Below are 13,152 nucleotides of genomic sequence, written 5' to 3'. Positions count from 1 at the left end.
TTAAAATGTTATTGGAAAAATGGTGCCAAAAGACTTGCTCAATGCGAGGTTGCTGCACACCTGCAATTTGTAAAAAAAAAAAAAAGGGCAATATCTGCAAAGCACAGTAAAATGAGACATGCCTGTATACAATCAAGAGTTAGTAGACCACTGTGATTCAGAAAGCGCATGGACAAAGACACCAAAGTGGAGTTCTGATTCTAGTAATAGCATGCTAGATCATTCAGATCAACCCTTCTACTGAGTAAAAGCAGAAACCCTGGTCAAAATATCAAAGCAAAACCAAAACATCTACTTGAAGGCCTCAGGATCCAGGAGGAAGAAATCCAACAAAATAAGCTACTTTTCTTCTACAGATGCATTTGCCAATCCCAGACCTGGATGAAGAATGAGAAGATTGAACGAAACCTTGGTATCTTTTTTGAGGAGCTAAGTGCACAAAATCGGAATTTAGAACTCACCATGGGGAGGAGTTCTGGTAAATCTCAAGCTCTAGGGTCATTCCTTGAAGGGTATACCACCGAAGTAAGGGTAAACCGGAAATATGCTGGACCTCCCAGAAGCTGAATCCTAGTTTCAACAGTTTAATCCCTGGATCTGAGTTTCCTGGTCTCCCAAACCTTCTTTGAGAAACAAATATAGGCCCTCTTTGAAGAAAGATAGTATCACCTAGAACCTCAAAATTTTCATATACAGTGATACTACTATTCAACAAAAAATAACCAGGCATATAAGAAGTTGATGCAACATAACAGAAAACCAAAACCAAGAGAAGTAATAGACAACAGAAACAAATCTACAGTGATTTCAAATAGTGAAGTTATCAGACATGGATTCTAAAATAACATGCTTAGCATGTTTAAGGAAATAAAAGACTACATTGAAAGTTTCACCAGAGAACTAGAAACTGTTACAAAGAAAGAAAGAAAAAAAATATCAAATGGGAATTCCAGAATGTAAAAATACAGTAACTGAGATCAGGAATCAATGGATCAGTGCACAGCATTTTAAATAAACACAGTTGAAAAATTAGTGAACGGAAAGACAGGTCAGAAGAAAATAGCCACAATAATGCATAGAGACACAAAATGATTTAAAATTAGATAAGAGAGGGCTTCCCTGGTGGCGCAGTGGTTGAGAATCTGCCTGCCAATGCAGGGGACACGGGTTCGAGCCCTGGTCTGGGAAGATCCCACATGCCGTGGAGCAGCTGGGCCCGTGAGCCACAACTGCTGAGCCTGCACGTCTGGAGCCTGTGCTCCGCAACAAGAGAGGCCGCGACAGTGAGAGGCCTGTGCACCGCGATGAAGAGTGGTCCCCACTTGCCATAACTAGAGAAAGCCCTCGCACAGAAACGAAGACCCAACACAGCTAAAAATAAATAAATTAATTAATTAAAAAAAAGTTTAGAAAAAAAAATTAGATAAGAGAATAGGAGACATAAAGAATAATACAGTGAAAAGGTTTTACCCAACTATGTAATTAAAGTTATAGAAAAAGAAGAGAGAGATAAGAAGCAATATCTGAAGATAAAATACAAATATTCAAGCAGAACAGCAGCTTGATTTCATTTGTGAAGATCTAAACCGGATAATTAAAAAAAAATCCAAACAGACCTAGATACAGCAATAGGAAGACTGCAGAAATCAAATACAAAGATAAAAATGTAAAGCAGCAGCACACACTGCTTTCAAAAGGAAAAAATAAGACTGACTTTTCAGTAGAAAAATGGAAGCCAGATGGATAAACAATAAGGTCCCACTGAATAGCACAGAGAACTATATCAATATCCTATGATAAACCATAATGGAAAAGAATATAAAAAATATATATGTATAACTGAATCACTTTGCTGTATAGCAGTAATTAACACAACATTGTAAATCAACTATATTTCAATTAAATAAATAAATCAAAGAAAAAGAAAAATGGAAGCAAAAAATACTGGAATAGTATCTTCCTTGTGTTAAAAGAAAATAACTGACACACTGAATTCTATGCTCAATGAAAATATCAGATTTACTCTAAAGAAAATCCTAAAGAGTGTTCTTTAGGTAGAGTAAAAATAATCTGTTTTAAGGCCAGAGATGCAGAAAGGAATGAGGACCAACATAAAAAGATAATTATCTGGAGAAGGTAAAGTGAATACTGATTGTATAAAACAAAAAAACTCGGGGTTTAAAACAATATATACAGGGGTTTCCCTGGTGGCACAGTGGTTAAGAATCCACCTGCCAATGCAGGGGACACGGGTTCGAGCCCTGGTCCGGGAAGATCCCACATGCCACAGAGCAACTAAGCCCATGCGCCAAAACTACTGAGCCCATGTGCCACAACTACTGAGCCTGCGCTCTAGAGCCCATGCTCCGCAACAAGAGAAGCCACTGCAATGAGAAGCCCACGCACCACAACGAAGAGGAGCCCCCGCTCTCCGCAACTAGAGGAAGCCAGCACACAGCAACGAAGACCCAATGCAGCCAAAAATATATAAATAAATAAAATTTAAAAAATGCATACAGAATCAGAATATACTAAAAAAACCCAGTATTTAAGTTGGGAGGTGAACAAATAGAGTTAAAGTGTTTTAAAATCTTTACAATCCCCAGAGTTTAAAACACTAAACATTAGTGCTGAGGCCTCTATGATGTGAGGAAGCCTGAACTAGCCTTTAAAATAGACCATATGGGGGGACTTCCCTGGTGGTCTAGTGGTTAGGACTTCACACTTCCACTGTAGGAGTTGTGGGTTCGATCCCTAGTCAGGGAACTAAGATCCCGCGTGCCACATGGTGTGGCCAAAAAAACAGGTTAAAATAGGTCATATGGGGCTTCCCTGGTGGCACAGTGGTTGAGAGTCCGCCTGCCGATGCAGGGGACACGGGTTCGTGCCCTGGTCCGGGAAGATCCCACATGCTGTGGAGCGGCTGGGCCCGTGAGCCGTGGCCGCTGAGCCTGCGCATCCGGGGCCTGTGCTCCGCAACGGGAGAGGCCACAACAGTGAGAGGCCCGCGTACCGCAAAAAAAAAGAAAAAAAAATAGGTCATATGTAGTATTAGACATGATACCAGAACAAGTGACAAAGGAAAAAAGAGATAAACTGAACTTCAAAGTTTAAAACTTTTGTGCTTAAAGGATACTATCAAAAAAGTAAAGCGACAATTCACAAAACTAGGAAAAATATCCACAAATCAAGACATCTGATAAGGTACAGTATTCAGAATATATAAAGATTCAATAATAAGAAGACAACACACTTTAAAAATGAGCAAAGGGGGACTTCCCTGGTGGCGCAGTGTTTAAGAATCCGTCTGCCAATGCAGGGGACAGGGGTTCGAGCTCTGGTCCGGGAAGATCCCACATGCTGCAGAATAACTAAGCCCATGTGCCACAACTACTGAGCCTGCGCTCTAGAGCCTGCGAGCCACAACTACTGAGCCCACGTGCCACAACTACTGAAGCCTGCACGCCTAGAGTCCATGCTCCACAACAAGAGAAGCCACCGCAATGAGAATCCCGCGCACGGCAACGAAGAGTAGCCCCCGCACGATGCAACTAGAGAAAGCCCGCGTGCAGCAACGAAGACCCAATGCAACCAAAAATTAAAAAAAACCAAAAAACAAAAAAAAACCGAGCAAAGGATCTGCATAGACATTTCTCCAAAGATATACAAATGGCCAATAAGCACATGAAAAGAGGCCAACATCATTAGCCATCGGGAAATGCAAATCAAAATCATAATGAGATACTGCTTCATAACCATGAAGATGGCTGTAATAAGAAAGATAGACAGCAATTATTGGTGAGAATATGGAGAAGTTGGAACACTCACACTGCTGGTAGGAATGTAAAATGGTGCTACTACTATGGAAAACAGTCTAGAAGAGTAAAATACAGAGTTACCTTATGATCCAGCAATTCCATTCCTAGGTATATACCTGCTATAGTCTCAATGTGCCCACTCCCTCTGCCTCCAAATTCATGTTGAAATCCTAATCACCAAAGGTAATGGCAGCAGTAGGGGGAGTCTTTGGGAGGTGCTAAGTCATGAGGGTAGAACCCTCATGAAAGGGATTAGTGCCTTTATAGAAGAGGCTCCAGGGAGATTCCTAGCTCCTTCCACCATGTGAGGACACAGTGAGAAAGTGCCAGCTATGAACCAGGAAGAGGACCTTTACACAATCGTGCTGGAGTCTTGATCTTGAACTTCCCAGCCCGCAGAAATGTGAGCAATAAATTTCTGTTATAAGCTACCCAGTCTGTGGTATTTTGTTAGAGCAGCCCAAATGGACTAAGACAATACTCAAGAGAAACGAAAACATATGTCCACAGAAAAACTTCTACAAGAATGTTCATAGAAGCATTATTCATTATTCACAATCACAAAAAAGTGGAAGCAACTCAAATGTCCATCAATTGATGAAAGGCTAAACAAGATGTGGTATATCCACACAATGGAATATTATTATTCAGCAATAGAAAGGAGTGAAGTACCACTTCATCCTACATCACAGATGACCTTGAAAACGTTATGCTAAATGAAAGAAACTAGTCACAAAGGACCAAATAGTATATGATTCCGTTCATATAAAATGTCTAGAATAGGCAAATCTATAGAGACGGAAGTGGTTAGTAGTTCTTAGGACTGGGTGGAAGAGAAGAAGGGAGGAGGGAAGATAATGGTTAGCTCACCAAATCAAGGAAAAAGGCTAAAAAAACACAACTACACTAAAATAGAAAAGGAAAATGGAGGAACCATAGGTTCAGAGTAAGTAGAAAGAACAGGCTATTTTGTTTAACTCTATTAAATACATTAAAAAACGCTGAAGAAATAAACGATTTTCTAGAAAAACATCAGGGATCAAAACAGATTCTGAAAGCAAAAGAAAATCTAGACATGTCAATCACCACAGAAGAAGCTGAAACAGTTTCAAAGAACCATCCTCCATGAAAAGAAATAGCCCAGATGCCTTTAGGGTAAGTTCTACCAAATCTTTAAAGAACAGGTAACTCCAACATTATTTAAAATATTTTATCAGAGCACAGAAAAAGAAAGAAAACTTCTAGACTTTTCATGAAGTCAGAATAATGTTTATAAAAAATTTGTCAAGGACAGACCAGGCACACACACACCCCTATGGGCCAATCTCACTCATGAGATCTATGGAGAAAACCCTAAATAAAATCTTAGCAAATAGAATCTAACAGCACATTACCATCATATTGTAATACCATTACCAAGAAAAGTCTGCCCAGAGACATAATAATTTACCACATTAACAGATTTTTTAAAAATCACATAATAATCTCCACAGATGCTAAGATTGAATTTGATAGAATTCTATATTTACTCATTAATAAAAACTTAAAATAGATAGCTACTTCCTTAACATAATTTAAAAACGGTATCTCAAGCAAAAAGTCACGATCACACTTAAGAAGAAAATATTAAAAGTATTCCCATTTATGTCAGTGGCTATTTTTCTTCTTTCTATTACCGCTATTACTTAAAAATTTTGGGGCTTCCCTGGTGGCGCAGTGGTTGAGAGTCCACTTGACGACGCAGGGGACATGGGTTCGTGCCCCGGTCCGGGAAGATCCCACATGCCATGGAGCGGGCCTGTGAGCCATGGCCGCTGGGCCTGCGCGTCCGGAGCCTGTGCTCCGCAACGGGAGAGGCCACAACAGTGAGAGGCCCGCGTACCGCAAAAAAAAAAAAATAAATAAAAAATTGAGGACTTATCACTTAATATAATTAGACAAGTATAAAAACTGGAAAGGAAGAAACTGTAAGTATCATTATTTACAGATGGACCAGATACCATTCCTTGGGTAAACTGAAAAACGACTACAGACAATAAAAACAAGCTGACTGATTATGAAATTAGTATAAAAACCAACAGACTTTTAAATGAAAAAAAAAAACAAAGGTTAAAAAGGTACACAGAAGAAAAGATGCCATTTACAAAAGCAAGAGAAAACATAAAATAACCAGGAACAAACTTAAAAATGTTTAAGATCTATTGTAAGAAAAATTGAAAATGCTCTGGCTGAGGAATATAAAAGGTTAGACTGAAAGACAGAACTTGTTCTTAGTTAGAAAGGGTCAATATTATAAAAACTTTCTATAACAATAAAATATGTTTTAAACTAAACACACTATCTACCTATCTTTTGGAATTAGAAAAGCTGATCTTAAAATTTGCATTAAAATATAAGCACAAAACATCCTGGATGAGTCTGAAAAACATAGAGTAATAAGGGGAGATGGGCACTATCTGATACTAAGATACATTATAAGGACACAGTCATTACAACACTGTGGACTAGTACATGAAGAGTCAGAGCAATAGTGCAGAAGTCCAGAAATAGACCAAAACATATGGCTTCTGACTTCTAAGCTAAGGGGACATCAGGTAGGGTATAAAAGAGGCTGTTCTCAGAAATGCAGGACAAGTGCAAACAAAGAATGCCACAAGTGTAGTACAAGAGGTGCTCTCAGCTGCTCTATAAGGCCCCTACCCACTACTGAGTGGCTGAAGAATCAGATTATTAACCTGCAATATGCCTCATCACGTTAAGTTTTAGAAAACTCACTTCCGCCAGGATGACATCATCATCCAGGTCCTCTTCATCATGCTGCTGAGGAGCTGGGGTGACCAGCATTGGAACCCCTTCCTCATCAGAGGAGTCAGATATGGTGATGGGTCCATCTCTGAGATTGATCCAGTCTAAAAGAAGGCAGAGGACACTGTTAGGAGGAGGTGGGCATAATCACATTGTCCTTTAATTCAACTTTGGCATGAAAAGGGTCAAGCCTAAAGCCAAGTTTACAGCTACTGGAGTGTTTACTTATCTCCTCAAGCAGCACATGCACCCAAGCATTAAAATGAGCCATTTTCCCATGCTGATCTTTGCCAATAATTCATTTTGGGAATCACCAGAGAATATCTGACAATTACTATGCTCAAGATTATCAACTTTTTCTTATACTAGACTGGAGTAATCTGTTGATAAAATCTTCTCGACTGCTCATTTCTTAAAAGTGAAATCATGGCCTCCCATCTCACCTCTATTCTTCCAAAGGAATATAAAACACTGCTTTATTCAATCTGATAGGTCTGAAAAAACTTTCACTCAGAAACAGTAAAATTTTCACTTAATATTTAAAATATTAAAATTTGCTCACCTTAGACAGAAATCTTAAGTATCACTTACACAAACACATTTCAGTGTTTTAGTCAAACAACCATTTATCATCTACGATAGGAAGCACTTTAACTTTCCTGTTTCCTTTTAAATATAACTAGAGTTAAACTAACCATCTATTGATGGATGTAATAATTCTGTTAAAGGTCTCCAAGTCCTTTTATTTGTTTGAAGACAAAGCACGTTTGACATAAATTACTGGATAACACACATTAATAATTCCTCCATTAAAGCTCTAATATTTTTCTCAAGGTTAATGCCTCATGTATTTTTATGTTACCCAAGAATTTGAAAAGCAATATAAAACCAATTATCTCATTTCATTCCTGTAACAGGGCTGTGGTAATGCCAAGACAGTAGTTTAAAACAGGTACATCCACGGGATCTAAGGTCAGACTGCCTGGATTCCAGTCTCAGCTCTACCACATACTAGCTATATGATGCCATTATTTATTTCTTTAGGCATCCATTTCCTCAACATTAAAGAAAGGCTAACAACACTGCCTACTTCAAATAGCAGTATTACCTAAAATGCTTATTTATTATAGTACTTGACACACAGTGAAGTTGCCTGATTTTAAGTCCAACGTTACCTACACAGAAACAACCAACTGAACTGAGGGCCTGCGAAGTACATTATAGAGGATTTCTCTTAAACCTGCATAATGAATCCAAGTGATTATCACCATCACCTGCTAAAACCCTACTAAAATGATAGTAAAGGAACTTTTAAAAAGTATAACCTCTTAAGTACACAAAGAAGAGAAAAGGAGATAATAGCCAGCAAGAGATTTAAATAAAATTCTGGAAAACAGCAGATTTACACATGGCAAGAGCTCTAGAAGAGTGGATAAGGCTCAAACCCACAGCCTGCAGCGGGGGCGGCCAATCAGAGGTGGCCTAATTCATGTTGCCAGAATCGTAGATATCCTGAATAACTGTTCTCAATTACTGTATGTCTTTGGTCATTTCCAGTCTTTAAATGGTTATTTTAGACAATTCTGTCTAATTTTACCATTGATTTTGGGGAGAAGATTTGCCAAGCTTCTCACTCAGCCATTCCAGAAGACCCACACTGTGGAGGTCCATTCTGAAGAGCCACTGAGGCGAGAGTCACTAGACACCAGGCCAAGAGAGGAAAGGGGTGTCACTGGAACAGCCATAATGAGTAAGACCCTGGCTGCCTTCTGCCGCTTGGCTCCCTGAATGCTGGCAAACAGTCTTAGATTCCACATTCAAGACACTGTAGATTCCTCCCTGGAAGAACTGGCCCAAGAAAAAGACACAGACAACAACCATGGGGCACCCAGCGAAAAAGTTGGTTTTAAACCTATCACCTTACAGTGAAGCCCGATGGTTGACAAGATACTCCCCAACATACCACATATAAACACATTAGCTTTTAAAAATATACTTTAAAATTTTAAAGTATAACAGAGCAAAGGCTATGAATTAACACAAAAGGCCCATACCCGTGTGACCACCACAAAGGTTCATAAATACATTTCTTGCACATTAGTAGCCTAAACTACTCACATTAGTTCCTGAAAATACATTCTTTTGATTCTGGCTTCCTTGCAAACAACATGTCTGAGATATATCCACGCTGTTGCATGTTACAGTATGTAGTTTTCTTTGCTGTATGTAATTTACTATATGAATATATCATACGTTTCTTATTCTTCTGTTGACAGACATTTGGGTTGGTTCCAGTCTTGCCTGTTTTGGATAATGCTGTTATGAACATTCTTGTATATGTATCCTGATAGACTCATTTCAGTTGGGTACATTCTAGGAGAAGTGCTGAGCCACAGGCAAAGCATATGTTCAATTTTAGTGGACAATGCCAACCAACTTTCCAAATTGTCTGTGCCAATTTACACTCCCACCAGCAGTGCAGGAACTTGAAACTTGTTTTGTGGCTCAAAATGTCAATTTTGGTAAACACATGGGTGCAACATTCAATATATGTTTGTTTGCTTATTTATTTATTTAAAACATCTTTACTGGAGTATAACTGCTTTACAATGGTGTGTTAGTTTCTGCTTTATAACAAAGTGAATCAGCGATACATATACATATATCCCCATCTCTCCTCCCTCCCACCCTCCCCATCCCACCTTTCTAGGTGGTCACAAAGCACCAAGCTGATCTCCCTGTGCTATGCAGCTGCTTCCCACTAGCTATCTATTTTACATTTGGTAGTATATATTAGTCCATGCCACTCTCTCAACTCGTCCCAGCTTACCCTTCCTGCTCCCCATGTCCTCAAGTCCATTCTCTACATCTGCGTCTTTATTCCTGTCTTGCCCCTAGGTTCTTCATAATCATTTTTTTTTAGATTGCATATGTATGTGTTAGCATATGGTATTTGTTTTTCTCTTTCTGACTTACTTCACTCTGTATGACAGATTCTAGGTCCATCCACCTCACTACTAATAACTCAATTTCGTTCCTTTTTATGGCTGAGTAATATTACATTGTATGTATGTGCCACATCTTCTTTATCCATTCATCTGTCGATGGACACTTAAGTTGCTTCCATGTCCTGGCTATTGTTAATAGAGCTGCAATGAATATTGTGGTACATGACTCTTTTTGAATTATGGTTTTCTCAGGGTATATGCCCAGTAGTAGGATAGCTGGGTCGTATGGTAGTTCTACTTTTACTTTTTAAGGAACCTCCATACTGTTCTCCATAGTGGCTGTATCAATTTACATTCCCACCAAGAGTGCAAGAGGGTTCCCTTTTCTCCACACCCTCTCCAGCATTTACTGTTTGTAGATTTTTTGAGGATGGCCATTCTGACTGGTGTGAAGTGACACCTTATTGTAGTTTTGATTTGCATTTCTCTAATGATCAGTGATGTTGAACATTCTTTCATGTGTTTGTTGGCTATCTGTATATCTTCTTTGGAGAAATGTCTATTTAGGTCTTCTGCCTATTTTTGGATTGGGTTGTTTGTTTTTTTGATATTGAGCTGCACAAGCCCCTTGTAAATTTTGGAGATTAATCCTTTGTCAGTTGCTTCGTTTGCAAATATTTTCTCCCATTCTGAGGGTTGTCTTTTCATCTTGTTTATGGTTTCCTTTGCTGTGCAAAAGCTTTTAAGTTTCATTAGGTCCCATTTGTTTATTTTTGTTTTTATTTCCATTTCTCTAAGAGGTGGGTCAAAAAGGATCTTGCTGTGATTTACATCATGGAGTGTTCTGCCTATGTTTTCCTCTAAGAGCTTTATAGTATCTGGCCGTACATTTAGGTCTTTAATCCATTTTGAGTTTATTTTTGTGTATGGTGTTAGGGAGTGTTCTAATTTCATTCTTTTACATGTAGCTATCCAGTTTTCCCAGTACCACTTATTGAAGAGGCTGTCTTTGTTCCACTGTATATTCTTGCCTCCTTAATCAAAAATAAGGTGACCATATGTGTGTGGGTTTATCTCTGGGCTTTCTATCCTGTTCCATTGATCTGTACTTCTGTTTTTGTGCCAGTACCATACTGTCTTGATTACTGCAGCTTTGTAGTATAGTCTGAAGTCAGGGAGCCTGATTCCTCCAGCTCCATTTTTCTTTCTCAAGATGGCTTTGGCTAGTCGGGGTCTTTTGTGTATCCATACAAATTTTAAGATTTTTTGTTCTAGTTCTGTGAAAATTGTCACTGGTAGTTTGACAGAGATTGCATTGAATCTGTACATTGCTTTGGGTAGTATAGTCATTTTCACAATGTTGATTCTTCCAATACAAGAACATGGTATTTCTCTCCATCTGTTTGTAGCATCTTTAATTTCTTTCATCAGTGTCTTACAGTTTTCTGCATACAGGTCTTTTGTCTCCTTAGGTAGGTTTATTCCTAGGTATTTTATTCTTTTGGTTGTAATGGTAAATGGGAGTGTTTCCTTAATTTCTCTTTCAGATTTTTCATCATTAGTGTATAGGAATGCAAGAGATTTCTATGCGTTAATTTTGTATCCTGCTACTTTACCAAATTTATTGATTAGCTCTAGTAGTTTTCTGGTAGCATCTTTAGGATTCTCTATGTATAGTATCATGTCATCTGCAAACAGTGACAGCTTTACTGCTTCATTTCCGATTTGTATTCCTTTTATTTCTGTTTCTTCTGATTGCTGTGGCTAAAACTTCCAAAACTATGTTGAATAACAGTGGTGAGAGTGGGCAACCTTGTTTTGTTCCTGATCTTAGTGGAAATGGTTTCAGTTTTTCACCATTGAGAACAAGTTGGCTGTGGGACTGTCATATATGGCCTTTATTATGTTGAGGTAAGTTCCCTCTAGGCTTACTTTCTGGAGGGTTTTTATCATTAAAGGGTGTTGAATTTTGTCGAAAGCTTTTTCTGCATCTATTGAAATGATCATATGGTTTTTATCCTTCAATCTGTTAATATGGTGTATCACATTGATTGATTTGTATATATTGAACAATCCTTGCATTCCTGGGATAAACCTCACTTGATCATGGTGTATGATCCTTTTAATGTGCTGTTGGATTCTGTTTGCTAGTATTTTGTTGAGGATTTTTGCATCTATGCTCAGCAGTGATATTGGCCTGTAGTTTTCTTTCTTTGTGACATCTTTGTCTAGTTTTGGTATCAGGGTGATGGTGGCCTCGTAGAATGAGTTTGGGAGTGTTCCTCCCTCTGCTATATTTTGGAAGAGTTTGAGAAGGAGAGGTATTAGCTCTCCTCTAAATGTTGGATAGAATTCGCCTGTGAAGCCATCTGGTCCTGGGCTTTTGTTTTCTGGAAGATTTTTAATCACAGTCTCAATTTCAGTGCTTGTGATTAGTCTGTTTATATTTTCTATTTCTTCCTGGTTCAGTCTCAGAAGGTTGTGCTTTTCTAAGAATTTGTCCAGTTCTTCCAGGTTGTCCATTTTACTGGCATAGAGTTGCTTGTAGTAATCACTCATGATCCTTTGTATTTCTGCAGCGTCAGTTGTTACTTCTCCTTTTTCATTTCTAATGCTATTGATTTGAGTCTTCTCCCTTTTTTTCTTGATGAGTCTGGCTAATGGTTTATCAAATTTGTTTATCTTCTCAAAGAACCAGCTTTTAGTTTTATTGATCTTTGCTACTGTTTCCTTCATTTCTTTTTCATTTATTTTTGATCTGATCTTTATGATTTCTTTCCTTCTGCTAACTTCGGGGTTTTTTTTTGTTCTTCTTTCTCTAATTGCTTTAGGCATAAGGTTAGGTTTATTTGAGATATTTCTTGTTTCTTGAGGTAGGACTGTATTGCTATAAGCTTCCCTCTTAGAACTGCTTTTGCTGCATCCCATAGGTTTTGGGTTGCCGTGTTCTCATTGTCATTTGTTTCTAGGTATTTTTTGATTTCCTCTTTGATTTCTTCAGTGATCTCTTGGTTATTAAGTAGTGTATTGTTTAGCCTCCATGTATTTGTATTTTTTGCAGATTTTTTCCTGTAATTGATATCTAGTCTCATAGCATTGTGATCAGAAAAGATACTTGATACGATATCAATTTTCTTAAATTTACCAAGGCTTGATTTGTGACCCAAGATATGATCTATCCTGGAGAATGTCCATGAGCACTTGAGAAGCGTATTCTGTTGTTTTTGGATGGAATGTCCTGTAAATATCAATTAAGTCCATCTTGTTTAATGTATCATTTAAAGCTTGTGTTTCCTTATTTATTTTCATTTTGGATGATCTGTCCATTGGTGAAAGTGGGGTGTTAAAGTCCCCTACTATGATTGTGTTACTGTCGATTTCCCCTTTTACGGCTATTAGCATTTGCCTCATGTATTGAAGTGCTCCTATGTTGGGTGCATCAATATTTACAATTGTTACATCTTCCTTCTTGGATTGAGCCCTTGAACATTATGTAGTGTCCTTCTTTGTCTCTTGTAATAGTCTTTAGTTTAAAGTCTATTTTGTCTGATATGAGAACTGCTACTCCAGCTTTCTTCTGA

The 13,152-nt window shown here is 38.2% G+C and overlaps 1 protein-coding gene across 3 annotated transcripts in view; it reads right to left on the bottom strand.

Annotated features, from left to right (window-relative positions):
* Positions 1 to 13,152, bottom strand: part of RNF216 (ring finger protein 216) — a 170,456-nt gene that overhangs the window by 134,755 nt on the left and 22,549 nt on the right. For all 3 annotated transcript variants that reach the window (XM_082645719.1, XM_082645718.1, XM_082645720.1), the window contains one exon: positions 6,594 to 6,727. In XM_082645719.1, coding sequence (XP_082501845.1) covers positions 6,594 to 6,727 — 134 coding nt within the window. The remainder of the gene's footprint in view (positions 1 to 6,593; positions 6,728 to 13,152) is intronic.

Source organism: Mesoplodon mirus, assembly GCF_964341445.2.
Source record: "Mesoplodon mirus genome assembly, chromosome: 15".
NCBI lineage: Eukaryota > Metazoa > Chordata > Mammalia > Artiodactyla > Ziphiidae > Mesoplodon > Mesoplodon mirus.
Note: the sequence above shows the minus strand (reverse complement) of the source record. Positions and strands in the feature narration are given on the sequence as shown.